Genomic DNA, 26680 nt, shown 5'->3' with positions numbered 1-26680 from the left:
AGCGCCTGCCTCCCGTCCGCAAGGCAGCCCGCCCTGAGCAGCTTTCCCTGCGCCCAGCAAGTGCTGCCGGCGCTTCTCCACCTTTGGCGGGCTCCGTTAGCTGGCGAGGCTCTCTCCCACAAAGCTGGATCTCAGCCCTGGGGGTCACGGTGTTTCCTCCCGGGGAGCGTTCTCTCAGCCTTCAGAGTAGCAGCTGCTTCTTGTATCTTCAGAGTTTTCTTTCCTTTTTCTAGGCAATCCCTTGTGACCCTCATCCCCTATGATACTTAATGATTCTTTATATTAAACTTTTCCTGTACCCTGTTTCTGGCTCCTGATTGGACCCTATTTGATAGTCTCAAGCAGCCCCAAAGGCATTCCAGCCCCGGCACATAAAGCGGCCGTAGGTGAAACCTTCCACTCTACCTTCTACGCTCATTCACACGCAAACGAGGCAGTGCGTCTGGTACCTAGTCTCCCACCGCTGCACGGAGGCCTGACCATCCCCATCACCCACTCAGGTGGCGATGCAGCCGAGAACACTACTCCCCTTAGCTTGTGTTTTGGGAAAAACCCACTCTCCTCCTCGTCTCAACTCAAAAGAAGTGTCCTCAACACTTCTCTCTCTCTCTTTTTTTTTTTTAGGAATTCTTACTTATTCATTTGACAGAGGGATAGAGCACAACAGGGGGAGTAGCAGGGAGAGGGAGAAGCAGGCTTCCTGCAGAGAAAGGAGCCGATGCAGGACTCGATCCCAGAACCCTGAAATCATGACCTGAGCCAAAGACAGAGGCTTAAACGACTGAGCCACCCAGGCGCCCTGCCCTCAGCACTTCCAACACCAGATGTGTGAGGGTTTTCCCCACACCAAGCAATTCTGTGACATCAGCTGGGTGTCCCACACTTGAACTCGCTCTGGCACCATCTACCCAGATATGGCATCGGATCCCACAGGTCGACAGCTCGGTCCCACAAGAACCCACACACACTTCAGATGCCAACAGCAAGTCCAAGTTGTTACCTGTGCTTCTGACTAACTGGCTATGAATCGGGGTTCCCACGATCCTCTGTCAGGTTCAATGAGCCTGCTAGAGTGGCTCACAGAACTCAGGAGAAGCGTCTGCTTACTGACCACCAGTCATCCTAAAAGGACATGATAAAGGGTACAGGGAAACATACAGATGAAAGAGATGCCAAGGGCAAGGTGTAGGGAAGGGCACATGGAGCTTCCGGGCCCCTCAAGGTATGCTGCTCAACCAGCACCTCCACGTGCTCGCGGCCCAGAAGCTCTCTGGAACCCCATACTATCAGGGGAATAATGAGCACCAATCAAATGAGAATAAGCAAAGGCCATTTGTGCAGAGGCTGCTCTAATGGAGACACTGTATCCCTTGGACTGGATGAGGCCCAAAGGCAGGCAGTGGGGGAGAGAGCTTCATGGCAGAAAAAGGGAGATTCAGGGGTGCCCTGCTGGGGGCTATGGGGCTGAGGGAGCTGGAGCTGGGCTAAGCAGATATTGGGCATCCCTTCTGTGTTTGGTTTTCTCTGGTTGGCCCTGAGTTGGAACAGGGTACAAAAGTGGGCATCGACCGAGTGCTGGCACATCCGGCTTATGTGGATTGTGCCGGGGTGCTGTGCGGCTTCCCAGGCCATCACTAGACACAGTGGTCTGAATTCCAGCAGCTGGCCTCCTGGGCTTCCCAGGGTCCTAGGATCAAGTCCCACATTGGACTCCTCGTTCAGTGGGGAGCCTGCTTCTCGCTCTGCGTGCCACACACCACCCCCCCTCCTTGTGCACTCTCTCTGACAAAATGTTTTTTAAAAATAAAATAATCTTTGGGGCACCTGGGTGGCTCAGTGGGTTAAAGCCTCTGCCTTCCGCTCAGGTCATGATCCCAGGGTCCTGGGATCAAGCCCTGCATCGGGCTCTCTACTCAGCAGGGAACCTGCTTCTCTTCCTCTCTCTCTGCCTGCCTCTCTGCCTATTTGCAATCTCTTTCTGTCAAATGAATAAATAACATCTTTAAAAAATAAATAAAATAGGGGCGCCTGGGTGGCTCAGTGGGTTAAGCTTCTGCCTTTGGCTCAGGTCATGATCTCAGGGTCCTGGGATCGAGCCCCGCATTGGGCTCTCTGCTCGGCAGGGTGCCTGCTTCTTCCTCTCTCTGCCTACTTGTGATCTCTCTCTGTCAGATAAATAAATAAAATCTTTAAAAAATAAAAATAAATAAAAAATAAATAAAATAATATAATCTTTATAAAAGTTATTCAGGGATGCCTGGCTGGCTCAGTTGGTTCACCGACTGCCTTCGGCTTGGGTCATGATCCCAGGTGCTGGGATCAAGTCCCGCATCCGGCTCCCTGCTCATCGGGAAGCCTACTTCTCTCTCTGCCTGCTCTGCCTGCTGCTTCCCCTGCTTGTGCTCTGACAAATAAAATCTTTTTTAAAAAATTAAAAAGTATTCAGTGCAATCCCAAAGCTTACAAAATTTTCTTTCTACTCTCACAATGAGACACAATCCAGATTTTTCTAGGGTTCTCTCTTTAGAGCAGACTAATAAACCAAACTTTGTTGGATGCCTGGTTTGTCCCTGTTGGACCTAGCTGTTGGGTTTTTTTCCCCACCCAGCTCAAGTATCACCTCTTCCACTAAATCTCTGGATACAATTCTTCTCTCCTTCAGCCCCAGACCACTTTCTGGGGCTGTCCTGATGCTAGAGTTAGCCATGATAGGACATTTCCTCTACTAGACTGTAAGGTCCTTTAGAGACTGTGTGGGATTCCTCTTTGCATCTGAGAAGTTCTAGCAAGACAAATGATAGGCACTTGAGACTAAGACGGGAGGGCACTGAGGTTACCCAGACAAGATCTCATACAGACGCCTTCCCACTAGGCTGGAGTTTTCAAGAAAGCCCTGAACAACTGAAGATTTATCTTCAACTGGCCCGCTCCAAGATGGTTTTCCCAGACTCACATCTTGGCCAGATTCCCATTAATTGGTGTGGGGTTGTTGTTGTCGTTTGGTTTTAGTGAATCTTTTCCCTGTTCCCAAGGCTGGGAAGACGTCAGTGTTTTCTTTCTTGTCCCTCTCACCCATCCACTATCTCGCTAGTGAGAACAAAACAGCAAATAGCTAACTAGATGTCTCTGGGTTGTTTTTGACACATGCCATGCAGTACTTCATATCACGCTGTGCCCATGGTAAATCCAACCGGTTGGCTTGCTTAGTGAAGAAAAGAATTTCTTCAATCACTTCACGTGAATTCTCAGACTTTGTAACTTCAAGTTTCGGGCCCTGTACATGATGAACAACCAAACCCCAGAAGCACAGCCACGCTCTGTAGCCTCCTGGGGGAGACCCCGTGAGCTGTACTTTGGCGTCTCCTTGGCTCTAATTCTCTGTGTATCCTTCCAGAGCCAAATTGCTAATATTCTCTTCAGACAGACATCCCAGTTGGCTTGGAAGAATAATGGAGTTATTCTTTTGAGATGTGGATCTGGACAAAGTTCTTTCTAACAGTCTGATGGTTGAGAACTGCTGAGAGGTCTGTCTCTCTGTCAGTCTCATGCAGCCTCCCTGTACTATGCAACTGAGCTTTGATTATGTGGTTTTTAGTATTTTGGCTCCCTTATTACTTGGGGGGGGGGGGAGATTTCCATGGAGCATGTAACCATCTCCAATGAATTTTATCACCATTTTAGAAAACAAGCTCTTCTCTTTCAGTCCTCAGGGAGGCCAACTTTTGGGTCACACATGTCGACCATCACAGCTACATCCTACCCCTCCATATCCATGACCATGTGCCTTCCCGGTTCTCTTCATGTCACGGTGGAGTGTTGGAAGGCCAACAACCTGCTCCAAGTCCTGGCGCCCAGCTAGTCCTAGTTAACCTCTGGCTGAATGTTATTTTCCTGGTAGCAATCCGGAAGGAATATTCCTGCCGGGTCTCGGGAGATTTAGTAAAATACGGAATGGGATTTGTATATTAGAATGCACGAATGAATTTAGCAGGTGCAAAACGAGCTTCAAGCACTGCTCGGATTCTTTATCTACAGAACGAGTCCTCGCCTTCCTAGCCTGATGTTCTAGAGCCTGGCATGTGTAGTCGTTGGCACCCCTCTCGGAGAACACCTGCCCCCCGCCACGCTTTGCTCTGTCTCAACAACCCGCACCTTTTCCAGCTCCAGTACCTTCCCTGGCGCCCTCCTCGGCGGGTGGGGGTGGGGATCGAGTTAAAACCCAAATCTCCTCCCGACCCAGAGGACCTCTCCACAGAGGCAGAAGAGAAGACACTTTTATTAAACCAGAAAGTGACGCGCATCCCGGGCAACCGCTGAAGGGACGCGAGGGCAGAGCTCGACCTCGCCGTACTGCGCGGCACGGCGGACCCAGCCCCACGGCGGGCGGGGGGCCCTTAATTCGTCGGGACACCGGGCGCCAGTGGGGCCTCCCGGGACGCGCACTGGTCCGCAGAGGGCAGTGCAGCGGCGGCCCGGGCGACATGCGCCCCTATGTGAGGACATGCGTCCTATGGGAGGACGCGGCAACCAGCTCGTAAACCCGGCCCGCCGCAGCCGTTAAGGGACTTCCGCCTGCTTCCGGCTTCCGGCGGCTGCGCCATGACGCAGAGCGCGGATGTACGCGTTGGCGCCATGTGTCTCCAGCAGCGGCCAACTTCAGGGCGGCGCAGGCATCGGACACCATCCGAGGCCTCTGGTGGCTCCACGCGGCGCACGCTCCCGACTGAAGCCGGATGAGGTCCAGCCGGAGTGGGGGCCGCGGCGGGGCGCCGGCCGAGCCTCCGAAGGGATGGGGTCGCGCGACTCCCGAGCGCGGCGTGGGCGGACCGCCTGTCCCCTCTGCCGGGGGTGCCCGGCCTGCGGCTGCGGAGTGCAAGCGGAGTGGCGGCCTCCACGCCGGGAGGACTGCGGGGAGAGGCCTCTCTGGGTAATGCTGGGCGTGCGGGTGCCCCGTGGGCTTGCGACTTGAGGGGTTTCTGTCCCGGCGTGTCGAGGTCGCCGGGCCCCGCGGAAGGCCGCTGCTCCCGTCCGGTCCGCTCGCTAGGGCTCCCCGACCGGGGGTCCCGTCCCGCGCGCTCCCCCAGCCAGCGAGCTGGCGTCCGGACCGCGCACCCTCCGCCCCCCCCCCCCCCAAGGAGCGCACAGAGCCCCGATCCTGCCCCGCGACCCCTCCTCGGCTCAGCCCCCGGTACTGAGGGCACCGCGCGCTGTGTGCCCGGGGTCGTGCGGGCCGCAAGCCTCCAGCGTGCTTGGGTCTGCAGTGACCCTGTGCATTCCTGCAGCGCTTGCCAGAGCATCCTGAAACGGTTTGAGGCCTTGCTCTGCTCCGTCCAGAGCGAGGTTATAGAAATTTCAGACAGGCACGCGTGTTGGGCCCGGGGCCACCTGCCACGTGTGGTCGGAGGAAGCTTCGTCGGTGGTTGAGTTCGGTTTTTCCCAGGGCTGTGGCGGGGCGTCCTCCGGAAAGCGAGCGAGCACCCCTGCCAGTCCACTCTTCAGCCTTCATTCTCCGCCCAGCTCAGACTTTCGAGCACCACCGTGAGGTGTTTTTGGGTTCAGTGAAGAACAGGGGCCCGGGTCGCCCAGCCAGAACCTGGTGGGGTGATGGAATGCCAGCCCCTGCCGGACGCCCCAGGCCACCTTCCCGGATGCCAGCCCCCGAGGAAGCCGAGGGAACCCCGAATCTGGAAGTGGGTGGGAAGCGTAGGTGGGCAGGAGATTCTCTTGGGTCCCTGCCAGGGTGGGAGGGAGCGCTGCTGGTCAGGGATGGGCCAGCACGCTCCTGGCAGGGCCGCGTAGCTCTTGGGCTCCTCTGGGTGGCTGGTCACACCACATCTCCCTCAGACGTGGAGGCTTCTGGCAAACGTGGGGTCTGTCTCTCCAGTCCAGGTGTGGACGCTGAACACTGCAGCCTGGGGGCGGCACTCGGGAGCTGCTCCATGAGGCTCCTGGGTCTGTGGTCCTGGGAGCAGGGCCCTGGCTGAACCTCGGCCCCTCTTCTCAAGGATGCTGGAGCAGCAGACAGCCTCAGGGTGGACCAGGTAGTGCCTCCCTCCAGAGCGGGCCTGCTCTCTGCTGGGAGAGGTCTGGCCTGCCTGTCCCACGCGGCCACCGGCCTCCTGCCCCCTCCCCCGGCTCCCCTGTGTCTCCCCGTGGGAAGAATTAGCTGTCTTTGTGTCTAATCAGCCTCATGTGTCCTGCGAGCATCCCTGCAACTGGGGGGTTACCTTGCTAGCCGGGGGGCCGAGGGCCAGGGGTGATGTCAGACCCATCCCCGCTTCTGACTGGCAGCCCCGCCCCCCAGCAGGCTCTGCTCTGGGTCCCTGTCCCAGCACAGGACACGTGGCATCTGCCCTTCCCCACTACTCCAGCGGCCAGAGTGCCAGGAGGTGGCCTGGTCCATGTTGGCCAGGCTGATCTGGGATCCGCAGCAGTAAGTATGCTCCGGAGGCCTGTGTTCCGTTCATTTCCACAAGCCCTTCCCATCTCCTAAATCGGGCCATTGAGGCCCAGAAGGGTTCATTGGCCTCAAGCTCATGACACTGGTTTTGGCCAGCGGCGGTCTCGTATCTGGACTCCTGGGACTTTCTCTCTGTGGTGTTAGATTCGATCTGCCACCGTTTCCCCAAGACCCTGCTGGGTCAGTGGGGCATTGGCCTGGGAAGGTCAGGCTGCTGCCATGTCCCGTCACAGAGACCTCAGCCCACTATGGGGTCAGAAGGGGTTCCGGGCAACCGGCATTTAGTCCCTGGCTGTGTGCTCACGTCACTTGTGTTCACAGCCAGCCTCCACGCTGTTCACACGTGCCCCTGCCTCGTGCCTGAGGAAGCTGACCCTGGGGTGTGGCCTGTGCGCAGACGTGCCCTACAGGTATGCTCCTCACTGGCTCCCATTCAGGGAGGAGGTGGGGGGGTTTCTGGGTAGGGCCCAGGCTGGGGAGTGGGCAGCTCAGGGCCTGGTGTGCACATCCGACGACGTTTCTTTGCCCCCAGGTTTGGGTGCCGCACTGTCCAGTTCCAAAACAAAGACCTTGCTGTGCATCGGGGCCTGGGCCCCTCTGACCTCTTGTGTGCGGCAGACAAGGAGCAGTTAATAAAGTTTTCTCCGCATGTGATGCGGTTGGCTTGTGTCCTTTCTCGATAACAAGGAGCGGGTGCCCTGCCCGCGAAGGGAGTGGCAGTCAGACTCCTTCCACCCAATGTTTGCAAAGTGCTGAGTGGGTGATGGGCTACAGGCACCTGCCTTTGGGCGCTTGCCCTGAGGATCCTGGATGGGTTCTGCTGTCTCAACAGGCTCGTCTGCCTCTTATTCTCCTCCCCAGTGCAGGTCAGATCTGGGAGCAAGGCCCATCTCAGGCGTGGGCACACAGACGTGTGCAGGCCGTGTGGGAGTGACGCATGCTCCCACTTAGCTTCATTTGAAAAGTAACACGTCCACACGTAGCCAGAACTTCTACATTCGGTGTGTTCCTGATGTCATGGCACCCCTGACGCACACACGCCTGGTTGATGGGAAGAGGGGGAGGTGGTCTCCGCAGTGCCCTGGTGGGGCCCTTCCGTGCAGCAGCCCGCAGTTCCACGTGCCCTGAGATGCACTGGACCTGCGCCTTCAGTGAGCCAGAGAACTGGAGGGAGCTTGGCATCTCCAGCAAACCAGTGACAAGCAGGGGCCAGGGTGGGGTCCCCAGCGGTCCCCCAGCTGAGATCCTCCCAAGGGGTTTGTCCCAAGAGGACAGGAGACCAGGAAGAGAAAAGACATGCAGTGTCACCCCAGCCTTGGGACAAAGGCATGGGCCGCAGGTCCTAAGTGTGCAGACTGCAGTTAGGGTCCAGGTCACAGGGTGGCAGTACTTTAAGCCAAGCTCTGCCCAGGGGCAAATCCCAACTTCAGAAGGTCTTGACGTTTCTACCAGGAAAAAACCCAGAAGCCATCCTGTGACGTGAAAACTCAGGCTGAGGTTTCACCGCACAGGCTGTTTCAGTTGAAACCGGGGGCTGGGAGACCCCATTGGCTAGGAGGCTGGGGAAGTAAAACCCTGGGGCCAGATGCTCCGGAGCGCTGGTGTGGAAAAGCCCTTAAAAAGCACCATATGGCGTTGGTGGTATAGTGGTGAGCATAGCTGCCTTCCAAAAGCACCATACGCGGAGGGGATCCCCAGAGCTGGGACGATGACTGGACCTTGGAACGGTTGGGCCAACAGCCCCCACAGAGGATGGTGCGCAAGGGCACGGCCTGGATCATCAGGCTCTTGAGTAAGCACGTCCCTGTCTTACTGAGTGTGTATCCATCCTAATGAATCTGAAGGGCAAAAAGCCCTCATGTGTCCATGTTTTTGAGTTTTAAGAAGTGCACTCATTGAAAGACAGTCGCTACGCTGGCTCTTGAGTGCGGGTTCCCCAAAGCAGTGTGTGGATGACTCATTTTTGCCAAATACTCTGGCCTCCCTGGGGTATTGAGAGAGAAGTGTCTGCCAGGAGGATGCATGGGTCAAGGAGGCTGTCTGGGGACAAATCTGAGCCAGCCAGTCTGTGGCTTCTAATGGGGCCGTGAGAGCGGAGTGGGACAGGCGGGGGGACATCAGGGGCGGCCTTCCGGGTGACATCCAGAGGCTTGGGGCTGCAGCCAACTCTGAATCTGTCTGAGGAACCAGACCGCCAGCCCTGCGGTGCAGTGTGACAGTGACGGGAGGGTGGTTTTGTCATTTACATCCTGGTATGGTCTTGCACACGTTGAAGTTACCCGAGGCCCCGCCCCAAACACCCACTTTTTATTAAGATACAAGGTAGCAAGCCCGCGTTGCCCCTACTTCTGAGCTCCGGAGCTCCGGCTGTTAAGAGGTTTGGTAGCTGGGACAGGTGACACCCCTGGTTGGGCCTGGTTGGGGTCAGGGGCAGGTGTGGAGACCACAGAGGCTCCGAACTTACCAGGGAGGCCAGCAGGAGCCCACCAGAGCACCGGGCGCCTGGACTCTGAGGTGTGCCGGCCCTCGGGGTGCGGGAACCAGGAAGCCAGGGTCAGAGCCCCTCCGGAGGGAGCGGCAAGCCGAGAGGGCAGCCCCTCCCTGGGACCAGAACCCACTTCCTACTTCACTGCACTGGCTGGGGAGGTGGCTGGGAGGGCTGAGCCTGCTCAGAGCTCCCTCCCCTCCACCCTTCTGCAGAGGAAGGTTGGGGCAACACTGCCTGGGGGCTCCCGCTGGCAGGATGGACGAGGAAGGCCCCGAGTGCGGCAAACCCGACTTTGTGCTTTTGGACCAAGTGACCATGGAGGACTTCATGGAGAACCTAAAACTCAGGTAGACGCAGGGCTCGGGCTCCCTCTCCCCGGCCCCCAGGCTCCCGGGTCTCCATCAGCCCAGGGTGGGAGCCTGAGGTGGGGCACACACAGCACACACACCCACCGCACACTGTGTGAGTGACAGCAGGGGGTCCTGGTGGGGTGAGACCCTCCTCCCAAGGCCAGGGCGGCCAGCCAGTGCTGCAGCGGGCTTCCCAGACCCCTGCCCCCATCATGGCCTGGGTGCCTTCTGCTCCTCCTGCCTGGCAGGGACAGGCAGAGGAGCCAGCCCCACTGACTGGGTGCACTGTCCATCTGCCACTGGGGGTCGTGCTGTGCCCTGGATGCTCTAAGGGAAGGGGCCAGGTGCTGTCCGGGGTGCAGCTGGACAAGCTGAGATGACACCTGGGGGTGCATGGGGTGCCCCAGGGCGTGGCTGGTAGAAGTGACATGGGGTCTGGTTGCCCTGGAGGAGCCAGGAGATGGTGAGATGGGATGGCCACCAGGAGCTGGACAGCGGGATGGCTTCATCCCCGACAGCCAGCGGGAGCACAGGGTTAGGGGATGGGCCCCCTGAGCACACATTGTTGAAGGTAGAGGACAGGAAATGGGCTATTTTGTATGGGGGGGAAGCTATGCGTAATTTCACATCGTTCTTCTACACTAGCTTGTGAGACAGGCATGACCATGTCCTTTTTAACAATGGAGTACTGAGCCCTAGTGGCATGCAGGGGGGCAGGCCCGGGACAGATGAGAGAGGGTGTGGAGGGAGCTGAGCCAGGGGAACTCCCTCGACCGAGGCAGTAGCAGAGGAAGAGGAACCCCTGACAGGGGACGGACCACAAGCCACCAGGGAAGGGCGGGTCCCAGACAAAGGGGGCGCTGAGCGGGCTGGCGGGCCTAACTTCCAGGGCAGAAAGGTCAAGAGATGGACAGACCCAGGTGAAAGGAAGGGTCAAGAAGTAGGAGGATGTGCAGGGAGAGGACGGCGCCTGCATCCCCAGGCCCCCTCCCTGCACCCTGCCTGGTCCCAGGCACCTGGGTGGGGCCGGGCGGGGTTCCCTGCTGCCTCTGGGTCCCCACCCAGGCCCCAAGACAGGAAATAGCCCGAGGCCCCTCCCTCGGCCTCTAGCCCTTTCTCTCCTCCACCTCCAGCCCTCAGCTCTGCCTGTCCCTTCAAAAATCGGGTGCTGGAGATTCCTGCTCTGACAGGTCTCCCCCCACCCCCGCCCCCGCCCTGACCACCACCTGTGGAGCAGCGTGGGCCCCAGCGCTAGCTAGCCTGCATTGAGGGTGGGATTCCAGCAAGATGGCACTGGGAAGCATCAGGTCAACCCGCACTCCTTCCCACTCTCAGCCCTGCGGTGGGCCAGGGCCCCCCAGACTCCCAACAGGGGCCCAGCGCCCCAGCACCTGGGGTGCACCCCCACAGCCCTGAGCACTGAGGCTCGACCCGCCTATGCCAGGTTCGAGAAGGGCCGCATCTACACCTACATCGGCGAGGTGCTGGTGTCGGTGAACCCCTACCAGGAGCTGCCCCTGTACGGGCCTGAGGCCATCGCCAAGTACCAAGGCCGTGAGCTCTATGAGCGGCCGCCACATCTCTACGCCGTGGCCAACGCCGCCTACAGAGCAATGAAGCGCCGCTCCAGGGACACCTGCATTGTTATCTCAGGTACCAGCCTGGGCCCAGCTGCCTCGCCCAACCCTACCCTGCGCCCTACCAGCGCCCAGGGGGCTGGTCAAGGGGAACGGCCACCTTTCCCTCTGACCGTCCATCCATCCATCTGTCCGGCAGGGGAGAGCGGAGCAGGGAAGACGGAGGCCAGCAAGCACATCATGCAGTACATTGCGGCCGTGACCAACCCCAGCCAAAGGGCCGAGGTGGACAGGTGAGAGCGGGCAGGGCTGGCGCAGGGCCGGCTCTGGGCCTCAGGCCTGGAGGGGAGAGAGATGGAAGTCAGCCACCTCCGGCCAAGTTCAGAGGGCTCCTCTGCTGGTAACCCGCCCAGAACCCGTCCACCCAGCAGAGGCTGGGCCCGGTGCCACGGGTAGGGGGCGTACCCTGCCACTAGGAAGAGGGAAGAGGCAAGGTGCACAGGGCCAACAGATAGGGGCTGTGCCCCTCCTGGGAGACCCCACGGAGGGGAGAAGCTGGCAAGATGGGCAGGAAGGGCCTGGACCTGGATCAGGGCCTGCCCGTCCACCTCCTCACCAGTTGCTTGCTAGCTGTTACCAGTGGGGCCCCGTGGGCACAGCTTCCTGTGTGAGCGCCCTGGGTCTTCCTGTTGGGAGGGGCGAGGTGGGGTTCGGGGGGGGGCACGTGCAGCTGGCGGCTGCCCACCCTGCTGACGGCTGCCCACCCTGCAGAGGAGGCAGAGGGCAGAGTATGCGGCTCCAGCTGCTCGGTGCAGGCAGCAACACACCCAGGAGCGGAGTCGCTCTTCTCGCCACACCCCTGCGCAGCCCAGGCAGGTGGCCTTCCAGCCGGTCCCCAGCCTGAGCCGTAGGAGGCCTTGGGCAGGGATGCTGGGCAGGACAGTCCCCGGAGGAGGCCTGTGCCCTACCGCCCGGCCCCTCTGCCCCGCACAGGGTCAAGGACGTGCTGCTCAAGTCCACGTGCGTGCTGGAGGCCTTTGGCAACGCGCGCACCAACCGCAACCACAACTCCAGCCGCTTCGGCAAGTACATGGACATCAACTTCGATTTTAAAGGGGACCCCATCGGGGGGCACATCCACAGCTATCTGCTGGAGAAGGTGGGCCCTGCGGCCACAGGACTCACGTGCTGGCCCTTCCAGGCCTGGGTCCCCAGTGGTGGGGCGGGGGCACTTTCTCTGAGGTCCCAGGCTTGTAGGTGGGGCTCCTCTGTGCCAGGCCCGCCTGACCCCCTCTGCCTGCACTGCGCCAGGGGGTGGGTTGCTCCCCTGGGTGGGGTCCCCTGGGTGGGGTCGCAACCCAGGCAAGGGCCCAGCTGCCCCTCCCTCCACAGTCTCGAGTCCTTAAGCAGCACGTGGGCGAACGGAACTTCCACGCCTTCTACCAGGTGAGCCAAAGCAGGTGTTTGAGGCTGCGGGGGAAGGCCTTCTGATCGCCCCACCCTCAGTCCCTTTCCCCTCCCTGCTCCTCCTTGCTGTGACAGCGCCAGTGCCCCGCCCTCACTGGAGGGGGACTGTCCCGGGACACCAGCAGGGTGGTGTCTACACTGGGTGAGATGCCCTCTGCCTGGACTTGGGTGGGTCCACACCAGTACTGAGCTCCCCTCCATCTGGTTGGTCCTCTGGCACGTTTGGGCAGGGTGTTTGCGTTCTGAGGGCCTGAGGCAGGGGTGTGTGGGCTCCCAGGTGCTTCGGGGCTGTGAGGACGAGGAACTGCAGAACCTGCACCTGCAGAGGAACCCCGCGGTGTACAACTTCACCCGGCAGGGCGCAGGGCTCAACGTGAGTGGGGGCAGGGCTCCGCGGGTGCTCAGCGGGACTGCTGGGCCCCGATGTAACAGGCACTCCCTGGGAGGACTCGGAGGCTCCACGTGGCCCTGGAGTGCTGAGCCCCTTGTCCTGCAGGCCTTGGAGAGCGACGAGAGGAGCCACTACCTGGCAGTGATGGAAGCCATGCGGGTGATCGGCTTCAGTGCTGAGGAAGTGCGTTCCGTGCGCCGGGTCCTGGCGGCCATACTGCACCTGGTGAGCCTGGCCGGGGCTGTGGGGCCGTGGCCCCTGGAGAGGGAGACTGAGCTCCGTGGGCCCAGCTGGCCCATCCCACCCTCGGGGAGGCTAAATGCGTGGCGGGGCTCCTGGAGGCCCGGCCTGGAGCTGGGAGCTCTGCAGACGTGTCCCGCCTCTCTCGTGGGAGGTCCTGCTGGCTGGACATTGGCTCCACAAGCGGCTGAGCCTCCCTTACCGGCCAGGAGGCCCGAGGGCAGGGAGTGCCTTGTGGCTGCAGGCAGCGGCCCACGGACCTGACATTCTGGGCAGGAAGCCTTGGAGAAGACTCTGCTGTGCTCCCGGGGGGCATTCTCACGACCAGGGCAGAAGCCAGGCCCGCCACCCCCAGCCCTGCCGTTCCTTCCTTCTCCCCCGGCAGAGGTGTGCAGGCAAGTTCTGCTGAGACCTGGAGCCTGACTGTCCTGCCTCCCCATCCCCAGGGGAACATCGAGTTCGTGGAGACAGAGGCGGCTGGGCTGGAGCAGGGGCACCTGGAGGTGGCTGAGGAGCGGCTGGTAGACCACGTGGCTGAGCTGACGGCCACGCCCCGGGAGTTGGTGCTGCGCTGCCTGCTCTCTCGCACCGTGGCCTCAGGAGGCAGGGAGCTCATTGAGAAGGGCCACACTGCGGCTGAGGCCAGCTACGCCCGGGACGCCTGTGCCAAGGTCCTCTGGGGGCAAGCTGTGGGGAGCGAGACGGGGACACCCAGGGGGCCTTCCTGGAGGAGGCAAGGACTGAGACAGCCCGAAGGAGCTGGCTCCTGGCCTCTCCCCAGGCAGTGTACCAGCGGCTGTTTGAATGGGTGGTGAGCCGGATCAACATTGTCATGGAAACCCGGGGACGGGACCCCCGGCGAGACGGCAAGGACACGGTCATCGGTGTGCTGGACATCTATGGTTTCGAGGTGTTCCCTGTCAACAGGTGGGGAGCCCGGCCACCACGTGTCGACTCTGACCCCAAACCCTAGGGCCACCTTGGTCCCACAGAGCTCCGCTGGGCTGGGGAGCAGGACCTCCGGCGGCTGTCCCGGCCTGTCCCCAGCCCCAGGCTCAGGCCCCGCGCCGGCTCCAGCTGTGCCACCCATCCCGCAGTGCCCTCGAAGGCAAACTGGGGACTCAGGTACCCTGGCCGGGACCGCCAAATCCACTGCGGAGCATGCGTGTCAGAGCTGGGGCCACAGCGGGAGGATCACCCCCACAGTGGGGCGCTCAGGGAGGGGTCTGCCCTGGCACCCGGCCCTGCAGGCAGGACGTGACCGTGACCCGGTGCCGCCGCCCGCAGCTTCGAGCAGCTATGCATCAACTACTGCAACGAGAAGCTCCAGCAGCTCTTCATCCAGCTCATCCTGAAGCAGGAGCAGGAGGAGTACCAGCGCGAGGGCATCACCTGGCAGAGTGTGAGTGCCGGCGGGGCCTCCCGGGTGGGGGCACCAGGGCCTCGGGCTGATGCCGTGCGCCCCCCGCACAGGTGGACTACTTCAACAACGCCACCATCGTGGAGCTGGTGGAGCGGCCCCACCGGGGCGTGCTGGCCGTGCTGGACGAGGCCTGCAGCGCCGCGGGCACCATCACCGACCGCATCTTCCTGCAGAGCCTGGACACACACCACCGCCACCACCCCCACTACACCAGCCGCCAGGTGCTCCCCTGCCCCGGCCCTTGCCCACAGCCCAGTACCCACGCTGGTCCCCGCCCCCCCCGCCCCCCAGCACGGTGTTGCCCACCTTGGCGGGGCCTGGCCTCCTCTCCAGCACTGTCCACCGCACAGACCCCGCCCTGTGCCTTGACCCTGGCCCGCCCCCCATCCCCCAGCTCTGCCCCACAGACAAGACCATGGAGTTCGGCAGAGACTTCCGGATCAAGCACTATGCGGGGGATGTCACGTAAGGCCCTCCCCGCTTCTTAGCAGCTGAAGACATGCCTGACACCAGATTCACAAGAAAGCGTGAAATGGAGCTTTTAAAATCAGAGCTCTGGCCCCTGGGTGCACCATAGAAGCTTCTGGAAGCTTCAAAAAAATGCCCATATCTAGGCTCCACTTTGGGGAGTACCTGGGGGAGGGGCTCACTGTTACAGCAGCGGGGATTAGCTGGGGGGTAGGGGACAGGCAGGCCATGGACTGCATTCCTAGCAAGCCCCCAGCTGGAGCTGCCCATGCTTGGGGCACACCCTCAGGAGTCCTCCAGAAATCTCTCTGACATTACTGTTAATTTTCCTGTGCTCCCCTCCTCCCGAATGGGACTTGAGGTGACTCCCAGAGACACACGTGTCTCATGTGCCCTTCACAAGGACAAGTGGAGAGAACAGTGCACCCAGAGGTCAGACCCCGTGTCCTGAGTCTGCACAGGAGCTGCAAGGTGTGGCAAGATGTTGGCACCGAGCTTTCTCGCCTTTTGTCATCAAAGGGCAAGACAAGGACTCCGAGGTTCTCAGTGCTGCACAATCAAAGCAGTCCCCTGCCTCAGGAGTTCCCGAAACTCAGTAGGCACTGATCTGGGCCTGTGGTGTATACTGGGGCACAGACAGGTTAAGCCCCTGGTCCTAGGTCACACAGCACGAATGTGCGAGAGCCAGGGTCCAGTGCAGTGGGCACGAGTGCCAACTCCTGCTCCCGGGGAGATAGCTCTGAGGGCGGGAATCGAACATGCTGAGAAAGCTGGTGTGGGAGGGGAGGGAGGGAGGCAGACCCCAGAGAACAGAGGTGGGGGAGGGGCTTCCTGGGGACCGTCAGAGGCCCCTCACCAGCCCCGGCCCCCCAGGTACTCAGTGGAGGGCTTCATCGACAAGAACAGAGACCACCTCTTCCAAGACTTCAAGCGGCTGATGTACAACAGGTGCGTGGGGGCCCGAGGCTGGAAAGGCCTTCGCACACTCGGGTCTGACACCTGCCTGCTGGGCTGACAGCCTGAGGTTTGACACTGAGGCCGCAAGTCTCACCAGTGGCAGAGCTGGGGCAAGGGCCGCCCTCCAGAGGGCGCCTGGCGATGTGGCCTGTGTCCACAGCTCGGACCCCACCCTGCGGGCTATGTGGCCGGATGGGCAGCAGGACATCACAGAGGTGACCAAGCGCCCCCTGACCGCGGGCACACTCTTCAAGAACTCCATGGTGGCTCTGGTGGAAAACCTGGCCTCCAAGGTACCGCCCCCCCCCCCCCCATCACCAGCTCGGGGCCTCTCGGCTGTACCTGGCCGCTGTCCTGGGCCCCCACCGCCTCTGCACATCACGGGGAAGGTGGTCACTTCCTGTTGGCTGCTTCCCCACCCCCACTCGGGCCGGGGGAACCCAGCACCTTGCAGATTCAGGTGTCCTGGGTCAGGCTGAAGCTAGAGTAACCGGGAGGTTTGAACCCGCCCTCCCAGCTCCTCCCTGCTTCTTGGGTGGGGCTCACAGGCGGGAAGGTAAGGGACCAGCAGGGGGACGCCAAAGCCGGCTTAACCACAGAACATCAGGAGACTAAGCCTGGCCTCTGCAGGCCCACACGGCTCCCGGCTGCCCTACCACCTCCTGACCCGGCCCCTCTGCCCCCCTTCCCTCTGCAGGAGCCTCTTCCCTGGGCAGCCAGCGGGTGTGGTGGGGGGGGGGGCAGCTGCACACTTGTCCTGTGGCCACGGAGGCTGATGCTGGTGGCTCTGAGTGTCCTCTGTTGTGGCAGGAGCCCTTCTATGTCCGCTGCATCAAGCCCAATGAGGACAAGGTGGCTGCCAGGCTGGATGAGGACCACTGTCGCCATCAGGTCTCATACCTGGGGCTGCTGGAGAATGTGCGTGTCCGGAGGGCAGGCTTCGCTTCCCGCCAGCCCTACCCCCGATTCCTGCTCAGGTAGGACTTCCTGCTACCCCGGAGCTGCATCCCCCTGCCTGTGGGTCTCCCATGGGCCAGAGTCCTGTGAGGAGTCAGACGGGGGGCCAGAGGGTCCCAAACCCAGCCAGTGCTTCTCAGCGGCAGACGTACACGACACAGACAGCGAGCACCCCTGTGTGACACAGGGGATGGGGTGGGCAGGTGCTCGGGTGAGTGGCACGTGGGGGTGGCATGGACTGGGCGTGTGGGATTGGATTGGATTGGGGCAGCTCCCCACCTCTCCCCAAAGCTCAGTGCCCACTGCCCTGTCCTGTGGTGACAGGTACAAGATGACCTGTGAGTACACGTGGCCCAATCACCTGCTGGGCTCTGACAAGGCAGCCGTGAGTGCCCTCCTGGAGCAGCACAGGCTGCAAGGGGACGTGGCCTTTGGCCACACCAAACTCTTCATCCGCTCGCCTCAGACTTTGGTCACGCTGGAGCAGAGCCGTGCACGCCTTATCCCCATCATCGTGCTGCTGCTGCAGAAGGTGCGGCCTGGCTGGATGCCTACCTACAACGGAGGGTGTAGGGGGATGGGTGTAGGGGGGGAGGGATGGGGTGTATACCTGGAGGGGAAGGGGAGGGAGGAGTGTGCACTGGGTGGGGGGATGGGAGGAATGGGTGTGCACCACCTGGAGTGGGGAGGTTGTGCACGCACTGGCAGGGCCCACAGGAATCCCCTCTACCAGGAGACTGACCAGGACCGAAATTGACTTAAGCAAAAGGTGTGGATGTGGTTAGTTTTACCTCAGTCCTGTGGTCATCAGCTTCAGGCCCAGGTGGATCCAGGTGCTCAAAATACGATTTTCAGCAATGTGGCTTCCCTCCTTTACTTTTCTTTCTTTTTCCCTTCCTTCCTTTGTTTCTTTCTTTTTTCTTTTTTAAGATTTTGTTTAAGATTTTGTTTACTTTGTGCAAGAGAGAGAGAGCACACGAGAAGGGAGAACAGCAGAGGGAGAGGGAGAGAGAAGCAAACTGCCTGCTGAGCAGGGAGCCTAATGCAGGGCTCGATCCCAGGACTCTGACATCATGACCTGAACTGAAGGCATATGCTTAACCAACTGAGCCCTTTTTTTTTTTTTTTTAAGATTTTATTTGTTTGAGAGAGGGAGTGTGTGGGTGAGCAGGGGGAGTGACAGAGGGAGAGGGAGAAGCAGGCTCCCCGCTGAGCAAGGAGCTGAATGCTGGGCTGGATCCCACAGCCCTGAGATCAGAACCTGAGCCGGAGGCCCGCAGACACTTCACCACCTGAGCTCCCCAGGTGCCCCCCTTCCTTTTCTCTTCCCTTCTTTTCTTCTGTTGTCTCTGAAAAATCTCAGACCTAGAGAAAAGCACGCAGAACAGTGCACCGACCTCCCCCTCCTACTCCCAGCGTCAACTGTGCCGCCCTGACCAGTGTGTGATTTGAGTCAGACACCTGAAGCTCATCCCAGTGATTTTTAAGCAAAACATGTCTTTAAAGACTTATTTATTCATCTTCGAGAGAGGCCTCGAGCATGTGAGCCGGGCCTGGGCTGAGGAGAGGGAGAGAGAACACCAAGCGGATTCTCCGCTGAACGCGGACTCAGGGGCTTGCTCTCACGGCCCTGAGATCATGACCTGAGCCGAAATCAAGAGTCAGACACTTGACCGACCGAGCCCCACAGGCGCCCTGTCAAATCATTGTGTTTAGAGCCATTTTAGTAAGTATTCCCAAAGGACAGGAACTCCGCCATCTCGCCCCATGCCTTTTTATTTTCAATGTTTCAAACCGACTGAAAAGTCGAAGATGGCTGTGATGCCTTACCATCCTCCCGGGCTGTCGTGCGCTCCCCCATCCCAGCTCTGTGTGTCCGTCTGTCTGTCCCCACACCCATGTATAGGTGCCTTTATATGATCTCCTGAACCATACCAGTAACAGGGCCGCTCCGTATTTCAGCACACGTCTCAAGGACAAGTACGTTCCCTTTTCTGACCATGCTGAGGTCAGCAGACGAGAACCCTAACACCGACTAGACAGTCTACATATCTGAACAACATGCAGGCCATATTCGAGTTTCCACAGTGTCCCACTATTACCTGTGGTGACCCCACATTTAGCTGTGACATGACACCATGCCATGGTCACAGAAATGGGACTTGGGACACTCACACTGGGTCTTCGCGGCCCCACCATTTCCAGGACCGTCCACACTGCCATCCTGTCCCCGGTCTGAGTCAGGTTCCTGAAGTCTGCTTTCATCTGTGGGTCCCTGGGCTCCCTGCCACATAGGATTTCCAGTCTGGGTTTTAATGGTTGCATTCTTGGGGTACCCCTCTATGTCGGGGCCTCTACGAGTTGGAGGTCAGACCTGGGCCAGCGCAGATTCCAGGTGGACCCTTGGCAGCTGCCGCCCACGAGGGGAAAGTGCCCCCATCTGCGGGTGCCAGGCAGAAGGACATGGAATGGGGAGAGTGGCTCTCCCAGGAGTTAGGCGGAGACTGCAGCAGGGCCCTGTGCCCACCTGGGAAGCCACCCTGCGGCCAGGTGGAGGTGGCCCCCAGGAGTCATGGGCAGATCAGCCTGGCCTGCGCCCAGCGCAAGGTGGGGAGGTGGGCAGGGCGCAGGGGAGGGGAGGGAGGGAAAGAGGCGGGGAGGCGGGGCCTGGCGGGGACTGACGGAAAGCCCGGCTGGCCCCCCAGGCCTGGCGCGGCACGCTGGCCAGGCGGCGCTGTCGGCGACTGCGGGCCATCTACACTATCATGCGCTGGTTCCGGAGGCACAAGGTGCGCGCTCACCTGGCAGAGCTGCAGCGGAGGTTCCAGGTGGCGAGGCAGCCCCCGCTCTACGGCCGGGACCTCGTCTGGCCGCCGCCCCCCGCGGTGCTGCAGCCGTTCCAGGACACCTGCCAGGCGCTGTTCTGCAGGTGCGGGCCCCAGCTACTGCCCCTTCGTCTGTCCCCGTTCGGCCTGCGACCTGCACGCAGCCGTCTGCACCCCACAAGCCCCATTCATAAGCAGGAAAACAGGAGGCTGTGCCAAGTAACTGGGTCCCCACACCCCGCCGTCACGGCAGAGCTCTGCCAGCTTGCTGGAGGCCTGCAGGGGAGGGTGGCTGGCTGGGACCAGGGGATGCGGGAACAGTGCATCGGCGCAGTACTCTGAAGGCAGAGTAGTTCTCCAGAGGAGGGGCACAGAGTGGGCGGGGCCACCTCCTACAGCTGGGGAAGGGGAGAACCGGACAGCCAGGGCCAGGCAGAGAGGCTTGGCCTTCTCCCCTGGGGGAGAAGAAGCTAGAGAAGGGCATGGATGTGAGGGAAGCAGGACAGGGGTGGGGAAGGGGAGGGCTGCATGAGGTCCATCTGACCTCCCGGTTCCCTCTAGGTGGCGGGCCCGGCAGCTGGTGAAGAACATCCCACCTTCAGACATGGCCCAGATCAAGGCCAAGGTGGCGGCCATGACGGTCCTACAGGAGCTACGGCAGGACTGGGGCTGCCGTCGGGCCTGGGTCAGGGACTACTTGTCCTCTGTGAGTAGTGGGGCCATGAAGTCTGGGCACCAAAGAGGGGTTCAGGGCTGAGACCTTGCCGGTGTCCATCCCAGACGTCCTCTCCCTGGGCCTGGCCGTCTGTCCAGCCTGTGGGCCATGCCCCTCTGCCCTTGCCCCTGGCCTCTGGGCTTTACTGAGCACTTTCTCTCTGCCCCTCCCTCTTCTCCATGTGTGTCAGGTAGAGGCGCCCCACAGGCCCCCCTCCACAACCTGCACCCATGCCCTAGTTCCCCCTGGCCCTCACACAAGCATGGCAAGCCATGCCCCTGGCTCCATTCTACAGGGAACGAAGGCTAAGGGGCTGAAGGGCTTCCCTGGACCCCGGGACGCTGCCTTCTCAGCTTCTGCTTTGGTGGGCAGCTATGGCGGGCTCAGGCATGACCAGAAGCTAGGGCTGCTGGAGTGTGGGCTCAGGGCCCTCAGATGAGCCAGGGAGGCTGGCACAAGGCCTGACTCGGTTCGGCTCGCGAGGTGAGGGACAGCTGTGCCCACTTATCAGCGTGGCCAAGCAGCTCCCATCTGTCCTCAGGCCATAGACAACCCCACAGCCTCAGGCCTGTTCGCGGAGCGACTGAAGGCACTCCGTGAGAAGGACAGCTTTGGGGCCGTGCTGTTCTCCAGTCATGTCCGGAAGGTGAGGCCTGTGGCTGGGTGAGCAGCGGCAGCCCCAGCCCAGGCTCAGGGCAGAGGTTTTGGAAGTGGTCAGATCCAGCCCAGTCCGTGAGAAAAGGGGTCCAGGGAGAGGAGGCTCTGGTGCCAGCCAGGTGAGCCCTAACGCGCCTGTCCCGCAGGTGAACCGCTTCAACAAGAGCCGGGACCGGGCGCTTCTGCTCACTGACCGGCACGTCTACAAGCTGGACCCCGGCCGCCAGTACCGGGTGATGCGGGCGGTGCCCCTGGAAGCGGTGAGCCTGGGGGGGGGGGCAGGTGGGGGCGTCTCCACTCGTGCCTACCTGAGAATGCCCCAGCTTCCCAAAACCCAGCATCAGCTCAGGATGCCGGGGCCTTTCTGCTGCTCAGGGTGGACAGGGTGCCGAGACACCGGCCCCTCTTACCCACATCCGTGGCGGTGTGGTGGTGGTGGGGGGCTCCCGCCCGACCGCGGGACCCGTTGCCGTGCGCAGCGGTCTCTCCCTGGGTTCCCCGGAACCGAGTGGGGGCCCGTCTGGAGCGCCGGCCACACCTGTGTGTCCGCTAGACGCGGGGGGGCGGGGAGCAGAAGGCTCAGCACCCCGGCCGCACCTGCACGTCCCGGGGAACTCGGGAGCCCCGGGAGGGCGGTGGCGCCGAATTTGAGGCGCGGACGGCGAACACTCCGTCCCGGAGCTCGTCCTCCTGAGCTGCGCCTCCGCCGGCCCGTTCGTGGGTGGAGCTGGAGAGGGAGGAAGGGGGCCTGGACGGGGCGGGCGGCGGGCTCCGGGAGACTGCTCTGGGCGAGGAGGAGGGCCGCTCCCCTGACCCCGGCCCCGGGCGCGCCGCGCAGGTGACCGGGCTGAGCGTGACCAGCGGCCGGGACCAGCTGGTGGTGCTGCACGCGCGCGGCCAGGACGACCTGGTGGTGTGTCTGCACCGCTGCCGGCCGCCGCTGGACAACCGCGTGGGGGAGCTGGTGGGCGTGCTGGCCGAGCACTGCCAGGGGTGAGTCGGGCGCCGCGGGGACCCGCGCCCTGCGGCACTGGCCCCGCCCCGCCCCGCACCGCACCGCCCTGCCCCGCACCGCCCCGCCCCGCTCCCTGGCCGCCCTTCTGTCCCGCCCCTGACGCCCCGTCCCACCCCGGCCGCCCCCCATCCGGCTCCTGACTGTCCTCTCGCACCTCGGTGCCCCAGACCGCCCGCCCTGCCCGCTGACCAGTCTCCCTCCCTACCCACCCGCCCCCGCTGCAGGAAGGGAAGGGCCCTGGAGGTGCGCGTCTCCGACTGCATCCCTCTGAGCCAGCGCGGGGCCCGTCGCCTGGTCTCGGTGGAGCCCAAGCCAGAGCAGCCAGAGCCGGACTTCCGCTGCAGCCGTGGTGCCTTCACGCTCCTCTGGCCGAGCGGCTGACCTGGCCTGCCGCACCAGGCAGCCCTCTAGGCCAGCCCCAGGCCGGACACCCATGCGCCCTGCAATAAAGGGTTCTCTGTATCTGTGAGACTTGGGTCTTTGGGTGGACGTCCGCACAGCGGCCAGCAACCTGGCAAATGTCACCGCCACATCCTCTGCTGACCCCTGAGGGGTCCTGAACTGGAGGAGAAGGCCTGGGAGCCCAGTCTGGTGGGGCAGCAAGACTGCATTCCCCCCGGGCCCTAGCCTGTGGACCCACTGGTGGTGGAGTCCACGGTTGGAGCGGAAACCCTGCCCTTTACGTTCCAGGCTCTTCCTTCTACAGCTGAGTTCTCTCCTCCCCCCACCAATTCCCCTCCCCTAAGGCTCCTTGCTTTGCCAAGGGTGCTCCTTGCCTTGTGGCAGGGAATGGCCATTGGGCCAACTAACTATTGGGGAAGCTTGTGGGTCCCAAGGCCACCCTCCTGGGCAGGGCTGTGGCTGAGCACGCACTGGGACAGACACTGTCCCAGCTGTTGGCTCTGTCCCTGCTGGGGGTGGGCATCCCAGGCCCCAGGAACCCTACCTCTGGAACTTCTAAGCCAGGACCTCCCACAGTCTAGGACAGGACCTTGTGTCTGGGGCATCTCAGAAGCCAATCAAAGAAAGTCCAGAGTAGACACAGCTCCACTCTGTCTCGCCAGCAGCATCCCTCCCTCCCTCCCCAGACCCTCTGACCCTGCAATGCCCCAGCCCTGCCCCCTGCCCCATCCTGCCACCTCCACTGACTCTTGTCACTCTATAGATGGCCCCTTGGCTTTCAAAGCTGCTCCCTCCCCACTGGGGCACACCAAATTTGGGTGCCATCCTTGCCTCGTTGTGCCCTGTTGATATGGAGGGAGGTTGGCAACTGTCCATCATGGCCGTAGGGTGTGTCATTGAACGGCTCACAAGTCCCAAAGGCCTCCCCTGGTCACTGCTGACTCCCCTCTCTGGGAGGTTTGGGGAGTCACCTCCTCGCAGAGCCCAGCCTGGAGGCCCCTGGACACCCCTACATAGCCCCCTCCAGCATCTGTCCCCAGCGCTGGTGGCCTCGGGACAAGCCAGCTGTTCTCTTGAAGAGCAAGCTGGCTGTGAAGGGTGCCCCGGTCCACTGGGGTCGGAGATGCTAAGCGGCTCCAGACAGCAGGTGCTCTGGCCAGATGTAAATTCCCTTTCCAGTAGGTGGCTCGCCAGAAGTGATCAACCCGGCCTGCTTCCTTTCCAGATTCTCCATGACTGCCTGACTGCCCCGCTGAGGGCAGGGGTTTGAGGAGCCCAGATGGAGGTGCCTCACGCACCACCTGGCAACATTTGGGGGTCCTGCCCTGCTGGGGGACAGTGCATGGTGAAGGCCCAGAGCCAAACACGGATTCTCCAGCATCCCGGGAGAACAGATGTGGCTGTCGGGTAGGTTCCTGGGGCTGCAGGATCCTGAGATCCGGTCAGAGGGGTTGAGCGACGGGCCAGGGTGAGGAAGGAGCTAGAACCCCCTTATTCAACTCTGATCTCCCATCAGCCTATTCCCACACATTAGACGTCACTCCATACATCCTTGTACTTGGCGTTTATGAAGCGCTTTGCAAACTACACCTTGCCCTCTAGCGGCCGGGTCCGTGTCAGCTTTATCCTGCGCTGCGACGGTGGGGGACCTGGGCTCTGTGACTTGCTGGGGCCCTTGGTCTGCTGGGTGGGGCAGATTCAGGCTTGCAGGCCCCGCGCCAACAGAGGCACCGGCTCTGCACAGGGGACTGTGGTCCGGAACGTTTGCTGCCTCTGAGTCCAGTTTGGCTCCTGAGTCCCCTCCAACCCTCGGGGTTGGGGGGGGGATGTCTGCCCCCACGTGGGCTCCCCGGAGTCTGTGCTGGCCCTGGGAGTGAGTGGCTTTAATCAGAAGGTGTGGGGCACTTCTGGGCCCAAAACTTAATTGAAGGCAGAGTCCGGGAAGTGAGGCAAGGGCCGGATGCAGCCACCCCCGAGCTCCGCGGCCAGGGCTTGAATCCCAGCTCTTCCATCAGAGTCCTGAGCCCAGACGCTAGCCTCCTCATTGCTTCCTGTCTGCAGAACGAGTCTCCAGAAGGTCAGGGACCACAGGAGGCTATGGGGAGGTGTCCAGCACATAGGGCTGGCCCTCATCCTGGACGCGGGGACAGGAGACCCCCACACACAGCCCCGGGGGGTGGCTCCCCTCGCTGTCCTTGCCCCCACAGCTCCGGGCATGGGCAGGGCTGTCTCCACGGAGCAGGTGAGGAAACAACCATACCGCTGGCCTGTTCTCTGTTTCTTCTTGTGGTATAACTCACACACTGCAAGACTCATCATTTTAACACGCAATCCAGTGTTTTTAGCATCGTTCGTGTATTCTGTGGTTTGAGTCTATCAGCCAACAGTGTCATCTAATATTAGAACTTTCCATGGCCCCAGAAGAAGCTTGTCCCCATGAGCAGCACCCCCCTCCCCTCTCCAGTCCCCGGCAACCACGAGTCTACTGTCTGCCTCCGTAGACTGGCCTGCTCTGGACAGTTCATGTAAAGGGAACCAGGAGCTCCTTTCTCTGCCTTACTTTGCTCAGACTTCAACCGTATCGAGCACACGTTCACGAATTCACTCTTTTTTTTTTTTTTTTGGAAGGATTTATTTATTCATTTGAGAGAGAGAGAGAGCAAGTGGAGGGAGGAGCAGAGGGAGAGCACGAATTTCAGACAGACTCCCCGGTGAGGGCAGAGTCTGACACGGGGCCTGACCTCATGACCTGGAGATCATGACCTGAACTGAAACCAAGAGTCGGATGCTCAGACTGAGCCCCCCAGGAGCCCCGTTGTCCATTTTGCTTTGATAGCCGTGCTAGACAGTGTGCGGTGGTCGGGGCGCCTGGGGGGCTCAGCCAGCTGGGCGTCTGCCTTCCGCTCAGGTCATGATCTCAGGGTCCTGGGATGGAGCCCCACATGGGGCTCTCTGATCACCGGGGAGCCTGCTTCTCCCTCTCCCTCTGCCACTCTCCCAGCTTGTTCTCTCTCTCAAATAAATAAATTAAAATCTTAAAAAAAAAAAAAAAAGAAGAAGTGTGCGGTGGTAGCTCGCTGAAGTTTTGATCTTTGTTTCCCTCATGCCTGGGGTTGGGCAAATTTCCGTGAGCTTATGCACCACGTGCACATCCTCTTTGGAGAAACGCTAACACCAGGTTTTCGCCCACTTTTAAACGGGTTGTTTTTATGACTGAGTTGGAGGAGTTCCTTGTATATTCTGGATGCTCTGCCACATTTTTATAAGTAAAAAATATATATATTTATTTATTAGCTTATTTGAGAGAGAGAGTGTGAGAGCACGAGCAGGGGAGGGGCAGAGGGAGATGGACAGGCAGACTCCCCGCTGAGCAGGGAGCCGGATGCGGGGCTGGATCCCAGGACCCCGAGATCCCGACCTGAGTGGAAGGCAGACGCTTCACCGACTGAGCCCCCCAGGTGTCCTAAAGCTTTATTATTATTATTATTTTTATGTTGTGCACCGGCTAAAAACCAGGGCTGCACTGAATATGGGGGCGGCTTATCAGCACGCGTCTGAAACACTAGGTGACATCACTTGTCAGCGCAAAATTGGTGCCCAATTCCAGGTGAGAGCCTGAGCTGGGGCTTCCCGGTGAACTGTGAGCTGGTGTTCAGCCCCGTGAGTCTGCCGGGAGGGGAGGTGTGAGCACCGTTTTTCTCAAGAGGTATCCACGGTGACACGTGGGCTGTGGGCCCTTCTCAGGCGCTCACCGAGGTGCTCCTGCTAGCCAAAGCAGCGGGCCCAGCCCCTGTTCACAGAGAAGTCTCCCCAGCAGCGTGGAGTGGATGGCCGGCGCTCCGGCAGACAACGGGTCCCCGGCCCTGCGGGTGGGTACAGACGATCCCACCGTCCTCTGCGGTCACCGATCCCCGTCCCCTGCAGGGACCACACCAGGACGCACTCCCTGCCCCTCCTGGAAAATGTGGTGGTACCTTCTAGAAGCTCTGTCATGGTCACAGGGGAGGCGCCCTGTGTCCCAACCCTACGAGCCCTTGAGTCACCGGGTGCCAGGACTCACCGTTCCTCCCAGGAATCCAGACAAGGCCATGGGCATGTAAGACGGCACAGGGCCAGTGCAGGGCCCCGAGTGAGCTGCAGTGAGACCTCAGGGCCAACATCATCACAAGTGTCCTCAGCAGGGACGTCCCTAGGTGCTCAGCTACGGGGACAAAGGTCCCAGCAGGCACCCCACGTCTCACGGGCTGGCTCTGGCCTTGGCGAGCTTGCACAGTAGGCCTGGCTGGAG

The 26680-nt window shown here is 61.0% G+C and overlaps 1 protein-coding gene and 1 non-coding gene across 4 annotated transcripts; both read left to right on the top strand.

Moving 5' to 3' along the window:
* The first annotated feature begins 5230 nt into the window (after positions 1-5230).
* On the top strand, positions 5231-5362 carry LOC123952416. Its single transcript, XR_006820656.1, has one exon. It is a non-coding gene; the product is annotated as a small nucleolar RNA SNORA9 (small nucleolar RNA).
* A 3459-nt stretch (positions 5363-8821) lies between these two features.
* MYO1G (myosin IG) lies at positions 8822-22459 on the top strand. 3 transcript variants are annotated; one of them, XM_046021441.1, is made up of 24 exons: positions 8856-8974; positions 9161-9295; positions 10743-10951; positions 11075-11168; positions 11869-12034; positions 12268-12321; positions 12620-12715; positions 12839-12958; positions 13420-13644; positions 13755-13900; positions 14261-14375; positions 14447-14617; positions 14791-14861; positions 15268-15459; positions 15738-15812; positions 15982-16114; positions 16632-16798; positions 17103-17310; positions 19484-19707; positions 20165-20309; positions 20860-20964; positions 21122-21235; positions 21814-21968; positions 22215-22459. In XM_046021441.1, exons 2-24 carry the CDS (start codon positions 9204-9206, stop codon positions 22369-22371), a joined length of 3234 nt encoding a protein of 1077 aa, XP_045877397.1. In that variant the 5' UTR covers positions 8856-8974; positions 9161-9203; the 3' UTR covers positions 22372-22459. The 3 variants fall into 3 exon arrangements, with proteins under 3 accessions (XP_045877399.1, XP_045877397.1, XP_045877398.1); XM_046021443.1 differs by lacking the exons at positions 8856-8974; positions 15268-15459 and adding an exon at positions 8822-8837; XM_046021442.1 differs by lacking the exon at positions 8856-8974 and having other exon boundaries at positions 9137-9295.
* Positions 22460-26680: the final 4221 nt, after the last annotated feature.

This window comes from Meles meles, chromosome 10 (genome assembly GCF_922984935.1).
Source record: "Meles meles chromosome 10, mMelMel3.1 paternal haplotype, whole genome shotgun sequence".
NCBI classification, from domain to species: Eukaryota; Metazoa; Chordata; class Mammalia; order Carnivora; family Mustelidae; genus Meles; species Meles meles.
This window is presented reverse-complemented; position numbering and strand designations above follow the sequence as displayed.

What these genes read in the sequence shown, in the direction of transcription:
- MYO1G (XM_046021441.1), top strand. Translation starts at nt 9,204, where the DNA reads ATGGACGAGGAAGGCCCCGAGTGCGGCAAACCCGACTTTGTGCTTTTG. An exon ending in AGGGCATCACCTGGCAGAGT is followed by an intron (nt 14,376 to 14,446) that starts GTGAGTGCCGGC and finishes CCCCCCGCACAG; the next exon opens with GTGGACTACTTCAACAACGC. An exon ending in TCAGGGACTACTTGTCCTCT is followed by an intron (nt 20,310 to 20,859) that starts GTGAGTAGTGGG and finishes ATCTGTCCTCAG; the next exon opens with GCCATAGACAACCCCACAGC.